This window comes from Pollicipes pollicipes, unplaced genomic scaffold (genome assembly GCF_011947565.3).
Source record: "Pollicipes pollicipes isolate AB1234 unplaced genomic scaffold, Ppol_2.1 Scaffold_4881;HRSCAF=5763_pilon_pilon_pilon, whole genome shotgun sequence".
Taxonomy (NCBI): domain Eukaryota; kingdom Metazoa; phylum Arthropoda; class Thecostraca; order Pollicipedomorpha; family Pollicipedidae; genus Pollicipes; species Pollicipes pollicipes.
The window spans coordinates 2,316,643-2,336,380 of record NW_023596576.1 but is presented as its reverse complement, the minus strand read 5'-3'; the positions used below and the strand labels follow the sequence as shown (position 1 = coordinate 2,336,380).

At 50.9% G+C, this 19,738-nt stretch overlaps 1 protein-coding gene across 1 annotated transcript in view; it reads right to left on the bottom strand.

Annotated features, from left to right (window-relative positions):
* The window catches only part of LOC119101761 (uncharacterized), a 31,422-nt gene extending 18,043 nt beyond the window's left edge, over positions 1-13,379 (bottom strand). Inside the window, exons 1-2 of the mRNA XM_037225179.1 lie at positions 13,341-13,379; positions 5,762-5,985 (exon numbers count right to left, since the gene is read on the bottom strand). Coding sequence (XP_037081074.1) covers positions 5,762-5,985; positions 13,341-13,379 — 263 coding nt within the window. The remainder of the gene's footprint in view (positions 1-5,761; positions 5,986-13,340) is intronic.
* Positions 13,380-19,738: the final 6,359 nt, after the last annotated feature.

Sequence of the window (19,738 nt, the reverse complement as noted above, 5' to 3'; positions counted from 1 at the left end):
GTATTTTACGTCGTGTATGTTACAGCTATTATGTCAGGTTTCCATACACTTCATATTTCATACATTGCGCACATCACGGTTTACGGTAGGCTGGGAGGGGTACTTTGACGATGGGTTAAGCACTCATCGCGTGTCGTCTGCGTGTTTGACCACCATGTTGGTGGTCTGCAGCATATCGAGCTGCAAGGACACGTGCCCCATATTCCCGCGTCCTGCAAAAACAACCCAGCATTGAAAATGCATTTAACCTAGAACGTTATCGGGCTGGAATAGTATAACCTCGCCCAATCACCGGGTACGATGATAAAAAGCATCAACGCTGCGAAACAACGACGCCCACGAACGCCGACATCCCGTTGCTGCGTTCGCTGTGGTCCTCGTTGCTCGTCGTCTCACGGCGGGCGGCCACATTCCCGGTTCGTCGGGGCGTTTTTGCCGGGCGCGCGAGTGGACGCACGCACTTGAGTGCGCCCATGCCATAAACGGGTACGGCGCCGGTTGTTACGGCGATAGCCCCGCGCGACCACCTCTGATTGGACCGCTGAAGGGGACCACCCACATCCAGCGGGGTAGACGGGAGGGAGGGGAGAGCGTCCCGCCCGGCGGATGGAGCCGGCGCAGACTTGACAGCGGCGTGCTTTTGGGGCAGGCCCGGGGCCGGGTCTGTGATACGATCAGCCGGAATTGATTCGTGGGTTGCCATCCGGACGGACCGGGTCGTTTGTACCTGGGCTTGACCGGTTGTGTTAAGGTGACGACAGATAACCAGCGACCAGACGGCGAACGGAACCGTGCACACGGCGCAGGGACCGGTAAACACGGTGGACACGGCGGACTCGGTGAACACGGCGGACACGGCGGGCACGGCGCAGGGACCAGTGAACACGGCACACACAGCAGACACGGCAGATATGGCCGTGTCTGCTATACGATATGCTATGCGATACGGACACCGCGGATACGGTGGACACGGCGAACACGGCGGACACGTTGGACATGGCGCACACTGGTGAATACGGTAGACACGGCGGACACAGCGCAGGGACCGGTGAACACGGTGGACACGGTGGACACGGCAGACACGGCGGGCACCGCGCAGGGACCAGTGAACACGGCACATACAGCAGACACGGCAGATATGGCGGACACCGCGGATGCGGTGGACACGGCGAACACGGCGGACACGTTGGACATGGCGCACACTGGTGAATACGGTAGACACGGCGGACACCGCGCAGGGACCGGTGAACACGGTGGACACGGTGGACACGGCAGACACGACGCGGCGAGCAGGGCACAGCGGCGGAGAATACGGACACAGTCGTCTGAAGCACAGCACAGCAGCACGGAGGACACTGCATCGCACCTTGTCCTGAGCTATGTCCCCCTGTCTGGTGTGTCGTGTCCTCTTGTTCTTGTGCCAGATAACACAACACAGCCGCCAGATGACACATGACATAGGAGCACAGGCGCCCCCCCCCCCCCCCCCACCCCACCTCCTCCGGCCCCTGGACCAGACAACACGATACAGCAGCCAAAAGGCGAAACGGCTATTCATGGAAGTTTTGAGAATGTTCGGGACAGACATTGCGGATGCATGATGTGGGGAAGGCTTAGTTAGCGTCGTGCTATGCCCCCTGCTCATTCCGGCAGAGTTACCCTTGTCTTTGTTTATGACGCACGCTGGTGATAGTCGCTGACGGCCTTGATTCAGCTAACTCGTGGCTATCAGCCGACGTTAAGTGCGCCGAGACGCTCACCAGGATCGAATAACAAGACGAACTTCATGTCCGCCAGAGGTCCTGGTCTCTCCATTATTGAGTGCATATAATTTACGGCCGGCTGCCGCCCATACTTAGCCCTAATTGGGTCAGTTTAGTCTAAATAAGATGTTAATTGTACGTGGCAGAATTTACAGCTGCAAACACTCCCCGCGGAGAGAGAAGCGGGATCAGTTTTTAGCAGCGGCGGCGGCGGCATCAAAGTAAGCCCCGCGGCTTGGGCAGCCGTTCTGGGGTGGGCGCCGGCAGGGTTACCCACCCACGAGGATAACAAAGGCCCGTTGTCCAAGCCAATGGCGGGCGATCCGAGCCGGCGTTGCCGCAGGTCTGCAGCGTCGGTGACACCGTCGCATTGTCCAACACTCGCCAGACGGGGCAAGATCTGATTGCCGCTGCTGCACTGCCGCCCGCGGGATCCTGAGTCACGGTACGCAGCCGGCAGACCCAAACAACCCGGCGTCCTGGGGAACAAAGGCGAGCCTGGCTGGCCCCTGCAGCTGGCGAGATCACGGGAGTCCCGCATGACGTGCACCTCCGCTCCGCGTAGCCGGCACCGGCGCCGGTGCGACGGGTTTTCCACGGCGGCCGGCTGTAGGAACGCCGGGATCGTCCCGACGCGTCGACCTCTGCGCTGGGAGGGGTACTTCGACGATGGAGGAGAGAAGGAGGAGATGCCCGGCTGACTACAGTGGCGGGGCGGACTAAACAGCGGGCAGACTTCGGCAAGGCGTCAGCGGTGTTGGGCTCACAGCCCACTCCGTGCATGCACGTGCAGCGAAGCGTGTCAGGCAGCTCTCAACACGGCGAAGCGTGGTCACCAGAAACTAAACAGCCGACCAGCCGCGGCGACACGAGGACTAGAAGACGCCGGTAGTGGCATGCTATCCCTGCAAAAACTGCACCAGACGCTCTGATGCAAGAGACCGAAGGGGAGCGCGATTTATGGGATGGCGGTCGCGGCCTTCCACGGACACGATCTGAGTCGTTTTTTTACCGGGGCAAGTGCGTGGTCCCGCCCCTAAGTCGCCCAAGGCCTCGCATTAAGCCGTGATCGATCCCGGCTTACCGTGATGGATGAAGAAATGATCGTTCGTGGCCATTGAGCGCAAAAAGGCCTGAATGTGTCGTTGGACTCCGGTCCGGCGGACTGGAGATACATTGCCGCTGTAGGGCGCCGATCGAGCGCCGACAATGCGCCTCTCGGCGGAACCGGCGCTATTTGTCGGCGGCGATGTTTGAGGGCCACGGCGGCTTTTTCTCGTCCGTCCGAGGTTCATATATGTCCAGATTATGCTAATGACTGGCGGCTTTGGTCGGATCGCCGTCGCGGCGAACAGCGGCGGCGTCGACCAGCGTGGCCCTGGACCGTCGACTCTCACGGCCCTCCACGCCGGCTATGTTCCGAACCCGGCCAGGGCAGTCCGAGGACCCAAGTGTGTCCGTCCGGGCTCCACAGCCATGCGCTCCCGTCGCTGCTTCCACACGTCTCAGACCCGTCGACAGCGGCGGTGAGCTCACGTGTGCCCCGCGCCGCCCCGTGCTCCCTGCTTCTCCTGCCACGTCTAGAGCTGTGGGCCGCGCGGTCAGTGGCCGGAGACCCCACGTGCGTCCAGCGCCCTCTCGAGACGGTAAAAACGCAGCCCTGGCCGGCGTCCCGGCTCTCCCAGCTCGACGCAGCGTGTCCCGTGAAAAATGGACGCCGGCCGGCCCCGTTTCGGTGTAATTTATTCACCTGGGAACCGCCGAAGGCGACGCGACAGCCGCGGCACGGTCCGTCGGCGGCCGGCGCTCTGACAGGCGCTCAGGCAGCGTGTCGCCGATAGGGGAACGATGGCACCGGTTGGGGAGGAGGGGGACAAGGGGCGAGGTGCCTGAGTAGCTTAAGTGAGACCTGGCTCTGACTGCGGGAGCTGATGTGGGGCTCCGGCTCTGAGGGCGAGGCAGTGATGCGAGTCCGGCTCCAAGCCGAAAGTCAAGGAGGAGCCTGACTCAGCGGGCGGGAGTTCAGGTAAGAGCCCGGCCTCGCCGCGGGAGGGTGATGGCGCATGAGCTCTGGAAGATGTGGTGAGGGGATCCTGAGCTCTGGAAATTGTGGTAAGGGGATCCTGAGCTCTAGAAGATGTGGTGAGAGGATCCTGTGCTCTAGAGGATGTGGTGAGGGAGTCCTGCAGACAGTGGGGGCCGTGACCCTGTGAGTACCAGATAGAGGGAGTGACGCCTCAGTGGTTAGGACATGAACCGGACAAAGTCATGAAACGACCCTTCACATTACGCAAACAACATGCAGTCCGTGATTCAAATGTAGGCTGTATTTATAAAGGGACAGATGCAGAACAAGGACCGATACTGAGTGCAGAGGCCTCAAGCTCTTTCCATGCCCCTTATAAGTGCAGAAGTCAGTCTCTTCTTTTTTCTTCTTTTTTTTTCTTGCGCGAAGAACTCACCCCGATGATAATTATTTTGGTTTCCAAACAAGGCGCGGAAGTCCCGTGACTGCGGTTCACACGCCACGCGATGCCTGCCCGCCTTGTTTCCGGTCTCTTCCGGTTGCCCCCCGAGGCATGCGTGCAGATCTCCGCGATCTGTACGTTTGCGCTAACGGGCCGAAAAGTAACGGCATGCAGTTGAGGAAAGCCAGCTAATAGCTTTCCTAGTGAAACGAAAGCACGCGATATGATATCAAAATGGTACATAGGCCCCACTTAACCCAGATTTGTTGGTAAATCGTCGACTTAACCAAATTGCATGTAGTCATCAGTGCATTGTTGTCTTGACCGAGAGCTCAGTTTTGTCCGTGTGAATAAATTCATAGAACCAGGAACCACTACAGTTTAATGCGGCTTCTGCTCTCATCGGGGTCGGGAAATCCATCTCACGCAGGGGGATTTTCAGTAAACCACAGCGGATTGGAGCTTGTCGCATCCTTTTGCCACTAGTGGCCGCACCACGGATCTGGTTGCGAGATGACGACGTCGCGCCACGTCCGCCTCATCACACGTACTAGTGTTGAAAGCTGCACATTACAAAGATGTGTGTGCCCTGGCAACGACGCTTCAAAAACCAAAGTCTGGATCACGACTGAGTTAGGTAGCTTTCTAATTTGCATTGCATTGGCAGGCGCACCGATATTTTCCTTCTCTTTTAAATGTCTTTTAAAGAGCGGATGTATTCCAGTGGAACGCACCATAAACAGAACAGCGCCTACAGATGCCACACACCAATGCGGGTAGACTCTTAGGCACACGTACGCTCACGGCCGTGTTACTCATTAGAAACTGCCAGCTTTTTGTTGTGAGAGACGCCCCGAATTCGTCGCCGTGCACCTCAGCGCTAATCCGTAAATGAGTGTGTGTGTGTGTATGTGTGTGTGTGTGTGTGTGTGTGTGTGTGTGTGTGTGTGTGTGTGTGTGTGTGTGTGTGTGTGCGTGCGTGCGTGCGTGCGTGTGTGCGTGCGTGCGTGCGTGCGTGCGTGCGTGTGTGCGTGCGTGCGTGCGTGCGTGCGCGCGCGCGCGCGTGCGTGTGTGTTTGTGTGTGTGTGTGTGTGTGTGTGTGTGTGTGTGTGTGTGTGTGTGTGTGTGTGTGTGTGTGTGTGTGTGTGTGTGTGTGTGTGTGTGTGTGTGTGTGTGTGTGTGTGTGTGTGTGTCGTTGGGCAAATGGTAACGCCGTACGGTTGCAAGAAAATACCTGGCCATCCCATAACACATCTTCTTCTGATCTGTTCTGCATACAACAAGCAATGGGATGCAAAGGCTGGATGCTAATGTTCAACGCATGGATAAGTGGCTACGACAGTTTGTAATCGCAAAGCAAAGCTCAATGACAAGGCATACTGGTCATGCCCGGAATCCCGTATAACATATGATAGGACGCGTAAATGCCAGGATTTGAAGGGCATGGGCCCGGAGGGTCCAACTTTCTCTAAGGTGGCTAAATACCGCCTTACAGCGCCCGATGCGGGGCCGGCCAGCCAGACCGCTCACCTGTGCGGGATCCCGTCCTCGGCGAGCGTCCACCGGCTCCTTTTGCCTCGCTCCTCCGTCTCGCCCGCGCGCGGCACCTCACCGAACAGATCACCGCGTCGCGTGCCGCCGCGGCGCCACGCGGGTCCCTCCTCGCCACCCGAGCGTAGCACCGCCACTGGACCCCGTCTGGCTCCGTCCGCTGCACTCACCGCACGCCGCCACACCGTCTGCAGACGGAATGTCTGGGGCCGCCAGCACACGGCGGAGAACGGGCGACCGTCGGCCGGCGAGAGGTGCGCACGGGCGTCTCTGCGCCCGGCGTTAGAGGTGCGCACGGACGTCCCTGCGCCTGGCGTTAGAGGTGCGCACGGACTAGTTAGACGCCGAGCTTCAGCGCAACAGCTGCACCCAGTAGAGTGGGTGTTTATCTGCTGTCGCCGAACACAGGCGTGTGTTATTGATGAGGGATGAGTGCACACTGCGACTGTGAACTCCATTCACACTTTATCTCTCAAGCGAGCTCCTCAATAGTCGTGCGCCCGTGTCGCACTGGCAGGGCAAGGGACCATGCGGATGTGCTCCGGGAATGGTAGCTCGATTTGATCGGTCGTAAAATGTTTATGGGCTGGCCGGGAACACGTGGCTACGTCAGTTGAATCAAGACGTGTGTGATGAAATCGTCAATAGCCTCACAAGTATGCAGCTTCAAAAAACTGTTGAAAGGCGATACTGGAGATTCGGATGATAACATTATCATAAAAGTTGTTTTTATTTGTATTTTGACTGAAATTTAGACTGTTTTGGACATTCGTGACGCGGATGAAGTGTACGTGCATTAACATTGAAACACTATCTGGCATCGTCTTGGGAAACTAGCAATGCATGCATGCAGTTTAATTGCCACTTTTTGTTCTCACCCAAAGTGAAATATAGGAATACCTAAAGGCATATCAAAACACAATAAAGGTCATCGTCAATAATAAGCTTTCTTTTCTCGAGTATGATTTTATTTCATAAGTATGAAACGCACGTCTATGCGATCAGTCGCAAGACCAACAGATGAATTGTCATGGTACTGGTCATGTGACACCTGGTGGCAGTTGGCATCCATGCACTTGCATGACAAATAGCCACTGATTAGCTCAAGCCCTAGCCAAGCTATCTCAATGAAATACTTCATATGAAGTTGAAGCACTCCCGTGATTAAAAGCACAAGACGAACTGTGTTATGCCGGATTCCCTTCATTCTGCTGCTCACGTATGTGGCCGACTGACACATCAACGACACTCATTTTCGGGCACCAAGAGCGCGCAACGGGTGATGGTGCGACTACGTGACATAGAAAAACAGCATTCGTAGCGCACATCTCCAAAATAAGCGGCAGGTAACGCAAATGACCTACGGCGCTTATGCGTGACAAACGTTTTACCGCGCGCCCTGTGCGACTCCTCTGCTTCGCATGGTCTTCAGCCGCGTTCAGCTCTTCGGTCGCGCGCCATGTGACCGCCTATGGCCTGGTCTGGGGTCCCGTGTATTAGATGACGTCACACAACATGCGCACAGCTGTCGCCTTGTCGGCGTATTAACAATGAGAAAAACGTCTTATCGCGTCACTTTCTCGCGTCAGGTAAAAATGAGAGGAATGGAGCCATCGAGTGATTCCATGGTGTTCAGTGTAAATCGGAAAAAGAAAAACGCTGACTTAAGTAATGAAAACTTACATTAGCAGGTTGGCAATGTAGCAGAAGCAAGTACCTGTTACTGCAAATAGTAGTGGCAAATGCTGTTATAGTTTTTGCGTTTTGGGAGTTAGTTTTCACATTGCTACATCCCTCAAGTGGATCTCATTTGAAGGATAGTACTGTTCAGTAGTAAATTTGATAAGGTTATTAAGTTGAATTTCTGTAAGTTAACATACACGTTGCTGCGACATATGCCTTTTTAAGAGTTATAACATGAATGTGAAGCAGCATTGCTGCACAACTGATATAAATATAACGCTTTTTGCAGGTTTGGATGAGCGAGGTGATCAATTGATAATGGACGTGAATATTGTTAGCTTGCAAAGGATCTCAAAACGTAAGGGAATGGATTCCGTGCCGTTGGAGAACCATGGGGCTATATCAGTGCACCAGAATACCGTCTTTCATGTGTTTGGCAAGCAGATACGTGCTCATAAATGAATCAACAAATGACATTGTTTTACAGTTGGGGAAGTGCACGGTTTTCGTGCGACTGTGACAGAAGCATCGTGAGAACCACGAATATATTAAGACGATACTGGTCGCAGTACATCTGCCTATACGCCTATGCAGTTTTTACAATCCAGTTGTCATCGGCCTGGGTTGCATGTTGTAATTGCAACCGGTTTCAGAGAAGGCGGCATTTACCACTCTGCACCGAGCAGTTGGCTTCATGCCTTCACATGCTCTGGTTGCTAAGACCTATCATAGGTGTTATAAAACTTATGGCTTGTGTTATTCATCCATGGTGAATCCATGGTTCGCGTTCGAGACCACGCTATGCCGGCACATATCGACCCATATGTTTGCTACTATGCCAGTCCGCTTTTCCCTGTCAAATTATATATATATATATATATATATATATATATATATATATATATATTCCTTACGCATAATATTCGGGAGTGTAGTTCTTAGTATATACTCATTCACTTCTACTTCTTATTTGAAGTCACGACGCGTTTGAAAGCTAACAACGGTTGCATCGTCCCGTGAAAAACACACAGCGCACACCATGATAACTCAACACACACACACACACACACACACACACACACATATATATATATATATATATATATATATATATATATATATATATATATTTATTTATTTATTTACCGGTTTACGGCACTGCCGAATTTTGGTCTTCAACAATTTCGAATCAACCCTGTGTTGTCATAATGAATTACATTCTATATTTAACGTGGCATTTAGTTGTTGGTAATCGCTGCTAAGGACGAACATTAGATGCTAACCCTTCCAAAAGTGAACGACGCAGCTGCTTATTTCCATTTGCAGCCGAACAAAACAAATTCTGTTATAATGCATATTTTTGCATCTTGCTGGTCATCACCGTATATGCGACTGTGGTTCAATTACAATCCTTCAGAAATAGTAAGCACTGTCTCGCTATGACCATACCAACAATCGTTGAAAAACCAACGCAAAAAAGCAACAATCCAATTGCCTGGCGTGGCCTCTGGTCATATTCTGTTTGCTTATATGATGTGCTTCACCGGCATGTATTGGTTAACTGGAAGACACCGGTGACCCCTATCCGTAAGATTATAATGAATTCCTCCCCTATGGCTCTTAAGCGCGTGTCTGGCAGATCACATGCCTCTCACCGCTCAATAAGTCCGCGTCTGGCAGACCACATGCCTCCCGCCGCTCAATCGTGATCAGCTTTGATAGAAAAGACTGTCACTATTCACTTTAGTCAAACATCGGTGAGAGAATCAAGAACAACTCATACGGATTGAAGAGACCGTTACATTTCCTGACATTGCATGGTTTGGATGCCTTGCATGCATTCAAACCGTGCTCGGACCGCACGTGAACAATATTGGGTTTTTCAAACTCTGGATTTTGACAGCTTATGTGGCCTTGATTTTTGGAAATCACTAGGCTTCAGAACACTGGCTCTAGTATTTTGAGGCATAGCCTCCGAAAACATGGGAGACAGCATGACCCCGCAAGAAGCTCGGGGTATCTACCGATGATGTGGAATCAGGGGGTATCCAACATTTTGCAATTGGGGGACAACAAAAAACGTGTTTCTGAAAACTGCGTTCAAGCGTGCGGCGGGTACGTGGAATATCTTACATGGCGTTCAACAACGCTGAGTTTGTTCATCTATTTCTGTCACGTGCCTGCCTCAACTTTGTTTTTATTGACCAATGCACCTGAAGATGAATAGATGTAAAACCGCATCTTTGAACACGCCTTCATGCAACATTCAGGCGATATTGCAATCTTGTAGAAAAAGAAAACCTCGACAGTAGATGAGCAGGCTATATATATATATATATATATATATATATATATATATATGTGTGTGTGTGTGTGTGTGTGTGTGTGTGTATGTGTATGCATGGGAAACAAGTTTTTCTCGTACATGTAACAATTGTAAATAACCTCTCACTACTCGAAAATGTATGACAAAATGTGCCTGCATTGCCATCACATAACGTTTAGTTAAATCCATCAAGACCATCAGCGATGTACAACAGGCGCAAGAACGCGATATCATACATTCGACGGCGTCTCGGATTGGTAGCGAATGCATGTATATTTTCTGCTCGCTTTAAACCTGGTCCATTAAAATTTGTAAGATACGAGCAACATGAGGCAGGCCAAAGGCACTCACTTCTCTCTCACCGTCAGAGGACACGAACCCGACGACATCCAAATAAGGAAAACAAATCTACCCTGCAACGGACCCCCGTTCACCGCCTGCAAAAAAGCCGTTTGCAACAACATTCAAAATTTTATAAAAACTCTGTATGTGCTACATTTTAGAACAGAATCAAACTACAAAGGTCTCTTGAAAAATCCCGATGTGTCTGGCCTGATCATGGCCAGCAGCTTAACACAAGACGAATCTAATTTCAAGGCTAGCAATATTATGCGTGAGCTCCGATGCCCTTCCGGTGGCTGCATGCGCTGCAACAACTCACCCTATGTTGATCACACAACGACGTCATTTTCTCGCCGCGTCACCGTGCACCCGCAAAATGGTGTTTCTCAAAAGGCACCATAGGTTAACACATGGGTAACGGTTCACCCAGAACATGATGGTAGGTGACAACCCCCTCATAGCCAAATGCAATGATAAGAAAAAGCTCATGATAGGAACCATGCACATTAGAGACAGGTATCCCATCATTAACCGGCAAATGATGACATGAGGGTACCCTGTCTTTATGTGATGGAATAACCCTGGCACCCAGGGGTTAGAGCACGAATGAGCGATTCATTGTCACGCTCAGGAAATATTTGGCCGACGTACTTTAAGTGTGTAATCGTGCGTGTATGAAAATAGCTATATTCTTATGACATCGATCATCGGGCATTATGTTTCGTGCCTTTAGAGGCGCCTTCGTACCTAGCATGCCTTATCTTGCACACATTTTGGAAATTTGGATGTAGTGTATTTGAGGTCAGCATAAAACAAACATGAACTCGCCTTTCATCGGAGACGCTGTCGAATATATTACATTGTTTTATTTTGTCTGTGGTGTACATATGATGATGACAATGGACATAACGAAACGTTATACGATGACAACGTTTCGAATGATTCAAAAAGGTCTGTGCGAGGGTTTGAAGACCTTGGCAAGAACCAGAAAACTACACAATATACTGCCATCCTCATGGATGTATATATATATATATATATATATATGTTTATATATATATGTATGTATATACATGCATGTACATCATACATTTGTATATCTTTTTATTTGTTGTTGCGCTTTCAACAACACAAAATTAATTCGGACTTGGAATCAAGGTAGGAATCACAGCTATTAACTTTCGAATGACGGAAAAAGGATCACTGCGTCAGAAAAAATCGGTTTCAGAAGCAAATTAAACACTCACAGCTGGATTCAGGTCCGTTTGCTTTTATCTGGATTCGGAATAGATTCCGCACCAGTGGATGAAGCACCCGCCTGCTATCCAGAGACCGGACCCTTGCGGCTCGGTCTCTTCCTAAACGACGGACAGCTTTCCGTTTCGCGGCCACGCCACCTGTCCATTGATGCCTTGGTTGGACTGTCTGGTCGTGGTCGCCCGATGCCCCTTGTTTATTTTCGCTAATTTTAAATCACTTCCTGGAAATGTGATATGACCAGAGCACTACACAACTTACACGCTGTGTTAATGCGGCGTGCCGGATTAACGTGCCGGGATGCTCGTTAATTGTTTTGCAAAGCTAACGCAACAAAGTCGCAGTCACTCAAACCTGACATCACCCTGACACACATTTTACTATCTGGATCCCGTACTGCTCATGCCCTGAACTACACCATGGCTGTGTATGATAATCCTCTTCCTTACAGCTAGACGCCAACGTTCACAAATTTAATTTGAACTTTAACTGTATCGCCTATTTGATTACCCTTTGGTCTCCACTTTGGCCTCAATCTTGGCACTCGCGCATTGTGGTTTGTCATATGTATGGTTGTATCGCCAGTAAAAGTAAGAAGAACACCGACAGGACTAACAAAACTGTACTTTAGGCCGGCCAGTTTTGGACGAGCAGCTTTCTGGACCGCCGGCAGAGAACTGGGAGTGGTCCGTGCACTCAACTGCTCCCTTCTCATCCGTCTGAAAAACTGTAAAACCTATTTTGAGCAGCATGAAGACCACGAAGTAAAAATCAGGTCCCTTTAACCTCCTCGGTATCCGCTGTCACCTCGCTGCGGATACACTCGTATTGCCAGACGTTAACTAGCTTATTATTTTTTTTAAGAAAGAAAAAGCAACACACGCAAGCAGTATTCCGATTTCACGTTGAACCACGTCACGCCACGCCGATTCATTCGAACTATCGTGCTGTTTCAAGCGGATGATTCGAAATGGCGTAAGCTGACGGCGTATGCAAGGGTGTCATTTTGTGTGCTTGCGGGGGGCCTGAGCCTCCCCCTCCCCCCCCCCCCCCCTCACCCCAATACTGACTTAAACCCCTCAATGCTCTTCTGTGTCCCCCATGCATGAGCAAAAGAAGAAGAGATACTGGGCCAGCGAAATGCAGAAAGTGTCTGCACTGCTCGTACACTAGGCCCTAAACGCATCACTATCCATATCATCCTTATCATATATCATCAGTATGACTTTCACACCGGCTTCGAGTGGTAAGTCATTCTTTAACATGAAAATAACTGAAACCAACAAGATTTCTTTTAAATTTTAATGACACCGTGGACGCAAATCAACGTAACCGAAATCTGAAGAGATTTCAGTACCTGAGGGTAAGTTTGATCAACTTCATTGGCTCTGCCACCCCCTCCATTACCTCTGGACATACGCATGCGTTTATAAAATCACATTTGGAGGAGAAAGAAAGCTGGCGATATACGTGTAAACCACATTATGAGCCGATGAGATATTGGCATGTTTATCAGAACATCTCAGGAACAGAAAGGCGCTCCTTTTTAAGTCCCACCACCACGCCTATCTAGCGTGACTTACCTGCTGATGACGCATTGGGCCTGGTTATGGTTATGTTTCCTTTTATGACCGCCGGATATTTTAGTTTTAAGAAACTGGCAGGCTTGCACGACCGGAACACAGCATTTCTTCAATGCACGAATGCTTTGCAAGCTCGACTACATTTCCGAATCAATGCCCAGCCACCTCTAAGCTGATGCTGGTCGTCAACGGCAGCGGCAGGTTCGTCAAGCCCGGGCGCAGCGCGAATCGTGATGTCAGCGACAAGCAACACCGGTTCGCCACCATCAGCTGACGAAACCGGCCAGCTGTCAGAATGCGCCGCGGCTCATTGCACAGACGCGTCTGCAGCTCGGGACTCAAGGATCGTCTGTATTCATGAACTCACCTGGTAGTGTATGTCCATCGACCATTGTTCACTGATCATCGCCAACGGATAAGGGGCCTCGGAGACAGCGTCCTTTGCTATTGCTACCTGTTCTCCACCATTTTATGTCATTAAGGCACGAGGGCACACACCTCAAGCAACGCGCTCACAGCAACGCATAGCGCTTTAGAAAGCTCGTTATAGAAACCACAACGCCGATGACGGTTTGCGGTGCATGTGTTCGTACGGGTCTCGAGCCGTTCCGTGCGGGGCTCTAGCGTCCGCATGACGCAGCCGGTCTGGGGCGGCGGTGGTTCACGAGACGGGCCGGGCTCTGGGAGGAGCTCGGACGGTGCTGCCGCCCACGGTGGTCGCACACTCGTCTCAGCTGACGGAGCCAATTGGGTGGTGGCCGGGTGCGCAGCCGGGCGCGGATTGCCACTGCGCGCCAGCGATCATTTAACGGGCGGGGTCACAGGCTCATCATAGCGACAGAGGCCGCCCTTGCACGGCGGGCTTTGTTTTGATAATTCGCTCACGTCATCGCGCCGGCGGGATATCGCACTTCCTAGCGGGGGCCTGTCGACGGATGTTCGTGTTGTTGGCAATCAGCAAGCTGCATTACGTGTAAGAAGCGTCGGTAGATAGTCGTCTGGTGTCCGCCTTTTCTCCTCGGTCTCCGGAAAAGCCTGTGTGGTCCACATAGACACGTAAGTTGTGAATGACGCAGTTCTTCAGGAATGCGTTCATGCATTACATACGCTTCTTACTCGGAGGTCTTACAGTTCGCATTATTAAGCCCGTAATGCTATATCGTTAAATACCTCGTGTTTCATGCGCAGACAATGTGAACAGCTCACAAGGCATCATGCAACGTCGCTTACAATGGCACAAGCAACCAACGCGACGCGTGTGCGTATAACGAGAACCTCATCTCGGTAAAGAGCACATGCCGTGTATCTGATTTACAGCTTTATAACTCACGCAACTTTTATGTTCAATAGCGCTATAATCCCGCATGCAAGTTGTCAGGGGAAACATTGAAGACAGTTTGCTGGGACTCGACACCTGATTTTTCGTTGTCAAGCTGGCATGCATTCTGTCTGGGGAGTACCTTGGCGGAGAGATCCTCTACCCTGACTTGATTGGCGCGCACTTTTCGTGGATGGCTAGATGCTAGGTGCTAGGCATCGGAGGGATCGGATCTACAAAATTGTTTTCGGCTTAGCAGACTGGCAGCGGTGGCCTGATCTGCTGATCATCTGGGTCCTTCTCTTCTTCAGAAGTTTGTTTTCTAGAACAAAACATAGTTTTCCAGAGCGTCACGGCTATTTTGCAAGTTGTTGAAGTCGATAAAACCTTGGAAAGTTGTTGATCTTGATGTGAAATTCAGGGAAAGCAATCGTGAAATGGTGGTATTTCTAATAATGACAGTGTTTAGGGCATAACGTTATGATCGAAGACAGGGTCGAAGGTCACATTCCCTCAGCTATTTAGGATTTGGTTGAAATGAAATTCTCTTTTTGGGGAAAATATTTCTACTTGTTTCAAGAAAATATAAAGTAGTAGACCTGACTTATTTCGACAGGTAGACCCGATTTGTTTAGCATTTGTACGGACAGAGCCGTCGGGTCGGAGCAACGCCGACTCAGAGGGTCCGCTCTGCGTCACGCCCGGCGGCCGGAGGTGACAGTGACGCCGATCATATGGTAGGTCGATTTGCCGGGTTTCCGATGTCACGCTTCGGTCCATGTCTGTCACCGCGTCACGCAACTCCGACTCGGGCGAAGCGGGCAGGAAAGTCGCCGACAAAGCGGTCGTTCCTCGCACCAAAGCGGCCTTCAGCGGAGTTTTACCTATTGGTGGCGGCCTCTCCCTCCGCCCAAGTATCGACAAGCGGAGACCAATCCTTGTTCGACACTAGGCAGGATGCAGGATGCTCTTCAGAATTCCCGGACGTGGGTCATGGGGCGAGCATTGCACTGCGCAGTCTACCTGGTTAGTGACTGCATGGAATCCCCAGGGCAGCAGAATTGCCTTCGCTGGCAATGAACTAGATGCATCGTTGAACAACGCAGGCATTGATAATACCACTAGAACACAGATGACACCCTTCTCTCGAACACTGGCTATGTATGCGATGGAACGAATAAATCACAGTGAAACGGCGCAATCAAATCATGACAATTGCAAGCAGATGGAAGGCCTGCAGCTGGGTCCATCAACTACGACTGAAGTGACTCGCAGACAAACCCTCGCCTTTTCGCAGCTGTTGACAACCTACGGCAGAAAATCGAGAAGCCTTGTTTCAATTGTAAATTCCAGGAGCAATCTGCGGTTTGCCTGCATGGCGTGCAGCATACTGAAAAGCTTTGGTCACTGTGATATCGGTTCATCACATTTCCGGCGCGGTTTTTCCTAGCGGTGCTTGTGCAAACCCAGGCACTGCCTGAGAAAAGGCCTGAATACTGAAACTACCAATGCTCAGAAAAATCGTGACATCCATTAAGCGGGGCAATTTATCACGTGCATGAACAGACTGACGGCTCCGTTTAGATTTAAAATATTTTTCTTAATGCGTTTGACTTGTTAGAGCAATGAAACACAGGCTCAATGCTGCTGCACTTGGTACAGGGCCTGGGTTATGACATCCTGGGTGTTATGCACACCTGCAATGGTAGCAAATTTCTGGTGCTGTAAAGCCGTGATACGAGCTTGTAAAAAGATCTGTTAAATGTGATTTGTTAGTAACGCGCGCCGGAGCTTTCTCGCTGGCTTGTAACTGTATCCGTTATTTTCCCACATTTGACCATCTTGAGTTGGATTTTAGTGACCACACGACCGTTGTTACGTATAGCTCATGACAAGAAGTCTTTAGGGGTTGTTACGCTATTGGCCAGCGCAATGACCAGTGCAGACCACGTAACACCCTCCACTAACAGGTGCACTGTGTCAGGTGCACCCCTGCGTTGCTGCCAATTAGCTGCATAGCTGCATCATGAGGAAGGAAGGTATGATCCTTCAGTGATCACCCTCGATGAGCTGCTTTGCAACATTATTACGCCGCGTCATCACCGTCTCCGTACAGCTGCCCCTCTGTGAGCAGTGTTCCTTTCCAGTAGCTGCCCCCCCCCCCCCCACCAGCAGTGCTCTTTTCCACCAGCTGCTCCCCTTCGGGCAGTGCTCCTTTTCAGCAGCTGCCCCTCTTCTAGCAGTGCTCCTCTCCAACAGCTGCCCGTCTGCCAGCAGTACTTCTTTCCAGCAGCTGCCCTTCCGCGAGCAATGCTCCTTTCTAGCAGTTGCCCCTCTGCTAGCAGTGCTTCTTTCCAGCACCTGCCCCTCCGCTAGCAGCGCTCCTTCCGGCAGCTGCCCCCCCCCCCCCCCCCACACACACTAGCAATGCTCTTCCCCGGCAGCTGCTCCTCCCGGCATCTGCTTATCTCCGGCAGCTGCAGTGGCCCGTTCCACCTGTCAACTGGTGGCGCTTCCATCCCGGGGAGTCGTGCTGGGATCAGACTAATCTCGCCGGCAGCCTGCCGCGTGACGCTGAACTCGGGAGTGATTTGCCATCTCCGACAGTGGATCTGTCAGACGCGGAGCGCTCCTCGGAGAAACGAGTGGGTGATTCAGCAGCACGGAGACGGGCGCCGACGAGTCATGACCAAACGATCAGACATGAGCATCGGAGCGCCAACTTCGGCAAAAGCCGCTGCCGTCTAAGCCGAATGCCTCGTGACACTGTCGTAGCCCAATGCGCCTTTTCGTGGAAATTTGAAACAAGTGCTGCTGGATTTGCGGCCACGCGGTTGGAAGATTAAATCAGCGCCGAATCAACTATAACTTGCCTGAAAGACATTTTGAAACCACGGAATCATGTAGCCCCCAAATATTAGCGCTGGAGATGTTCGGAAGTAGGGCTGCACACACCGTCACAGCTCATGACTTACATTTTACTTTGTGCTGTGAGACCACTGAAAAGCTAATACAAATATTAAAATAAATCTATCTGGTAGAGCAGCTGTTGAATTAGGTGCTTGCTAGCAATGCATTACTCTCCAGGCACCAAAACACGACACACTGCACTCAACGGTTGGTTAGGAAGCACGTTCAGATCATTGCGTGTAAAGTCAAGCGAAAGTGTCTGTGTAGTCGGCTAACATGAGCGATACCTCCCATGTTCAGCCGACTGAACCTGCGCTGAGTTACCAGCCACTAATTAAATCCCGCCCCCCCCCCCCCCCATCATTGCGTAAATACCTCGGGCTCCCATCCCTCCCACGCGATCTTAAGGCCTAGTCACACCGCGGGAATTCCTAAATTATGATCATTAGGCGACATCTTTCTCCTGTTTTCTGATGGGTGGCCGTTTTAAAGAAAATCAGAAATTATGCAGGACCGGGGTTATGAAAGGGTGGCGCTGACAAAGGCCGTTTACAAGTGTTGGTCCGACGACTCAATTACGCTCGGGGTCGGCCAATTAAATCCGGCAAACAATGGGCGATATCCCCATAAAACAGCTCCTGAGCGCGGCCCTGGACCGTCCGCACGCCCTCACGTAGCCAGACATGCCCGGCTGGGGCATGGGTGTAATCTCAGCCCGCCTCCCCCACTGCCAGATGTCCGGTGCATACCTGGTGGACCACATAGCCTGATCTCACGTAAGGCCACGCTAGCACGACGTGACATCCAAGCCGGGCCTCAGCAACTGGGTTAGCGAGGTCCAGCGGCTGTAACGCCTGGCTTTGTCAGATACGACCGTATTAGTCCCAGGTCTACAAGCCGTGACTATCAATCATGACTTTGGAGGATAAGGTAGCACGACGATGATGATGGCTCGGCTCTGGTTTGCAGTCTGCACGCCGTCCGGTCTGATTGCTCTCGATGAACACAGTGGCAAACTTCAATGGCTTATGAATTCGAATTATGAGCCTGACTAAAGCATCTAGCTAGAGGCACCAGCCGGGGTGCATTCAACATGTCAATGGACACATTACTGTCAGATACCTACCAGCAGATGTTTCTACCACGTTTTGCAGTTGTCCGCCAAGTGAAATGCAATGCCACACTTGCTGCAGATACACACTGCGGAGTTTTTGCTTCCACTGCTGTTGATACAAATTGGTCGGTAAGGTCTCAGAAGCAAGATCCGGCAGGTTTACACTAGTTAACGATTAACTGTTAACGTTTGACAGTAGCCCGAGCTGTCTATCATTCTCCGCATCGTAAGCCGGATGGGTGAGCACGGACGTCATCGGTTCTCGTTAGCTCCTCGTTCTCGCATTCAAATTGGGTCTGGGTTTTACACCTGTTCAATCAAACATGGCTCGCATCCCACGAGCTGACGTTGCGCTTGAAGAGCAGCGACAGCGCAATTGGCGGGTGAAATGGAAACGTGTCGTCATGATATGTTGGTATTGATATTAAATAGGTCATCATACATGAACGAGATGCCTACTTATTTAGGTCAGTTGTCAGAGAAGACAACTAGTAAATACATGGTGATATGCAACAATAACTGCATGTATAAGACTTATGGTATCAGCATTTCATCACTCTCATGCACGAACCTAATGTCACTTCATTTTTGCACGAATTGAACCGATTCGGAATGGACAAATTTGTCTGAAATGAGCAAGTTATGATTGGCTTCAAGGTACCTTTAAAAAGTAAGCCAAATCAATTTTTTCATTCGGGTCTTTCCTTTTTCTTATTCTGATTCTGATCCTAAATTACGCAAAAAGTGAAGCAAGAATCCATTAAACTCCATTTCAAACAAAACATTTCAGTGTTGTAGCTTCCACACCCATTCCCATGGCTTGTAACGCGGCAAGAAGCTGCTCCTGGCTCTGCGTGCAGATATAGTCGCTCTAGCACCACGCAAAGCTGCATCCGTGCACCATCGCGCCGGTTTCTGCAACAATAAAGCAACCTTTAAACACAGATAAATAACAGCCATTCCTCAGCTACATAATCTCAAGGCGTTTAAACGTATCATGCATCATGCACAATTACGACACACACTCAAGCATAACTAAGATCTATAGACAAAGCAGGTAGTATCCTCCGTGGGCTCATGTGGTGCACTGCCGGTTGGTTTCGCGGGGAAAGCCTACATGAGGAAAAGAGCGGGGGTGAAAACGGCGCGGCAGAGGCAAGCAGAAAAGGATGATGAGATGAGTTTAGGGAACTAAATTGAAACTGTGTTTCCGGAGCCAACAAGTAGAAAGCATGAAATTACAAGCGCCAAACACATGCATAACTTCATAATTTTAGACATGTGCGCTCAGCAGCATAGATTTAAGCGTATGCGCGGGCAGTCTAGAAAAAAACAATGACACCCGGCGTTGCAGTCTCCAAACGCCGCTCGGCGTCGGCTTCGCAGTTAATATTCCGTGTTAGTCAACAGCCGGACGGAAACG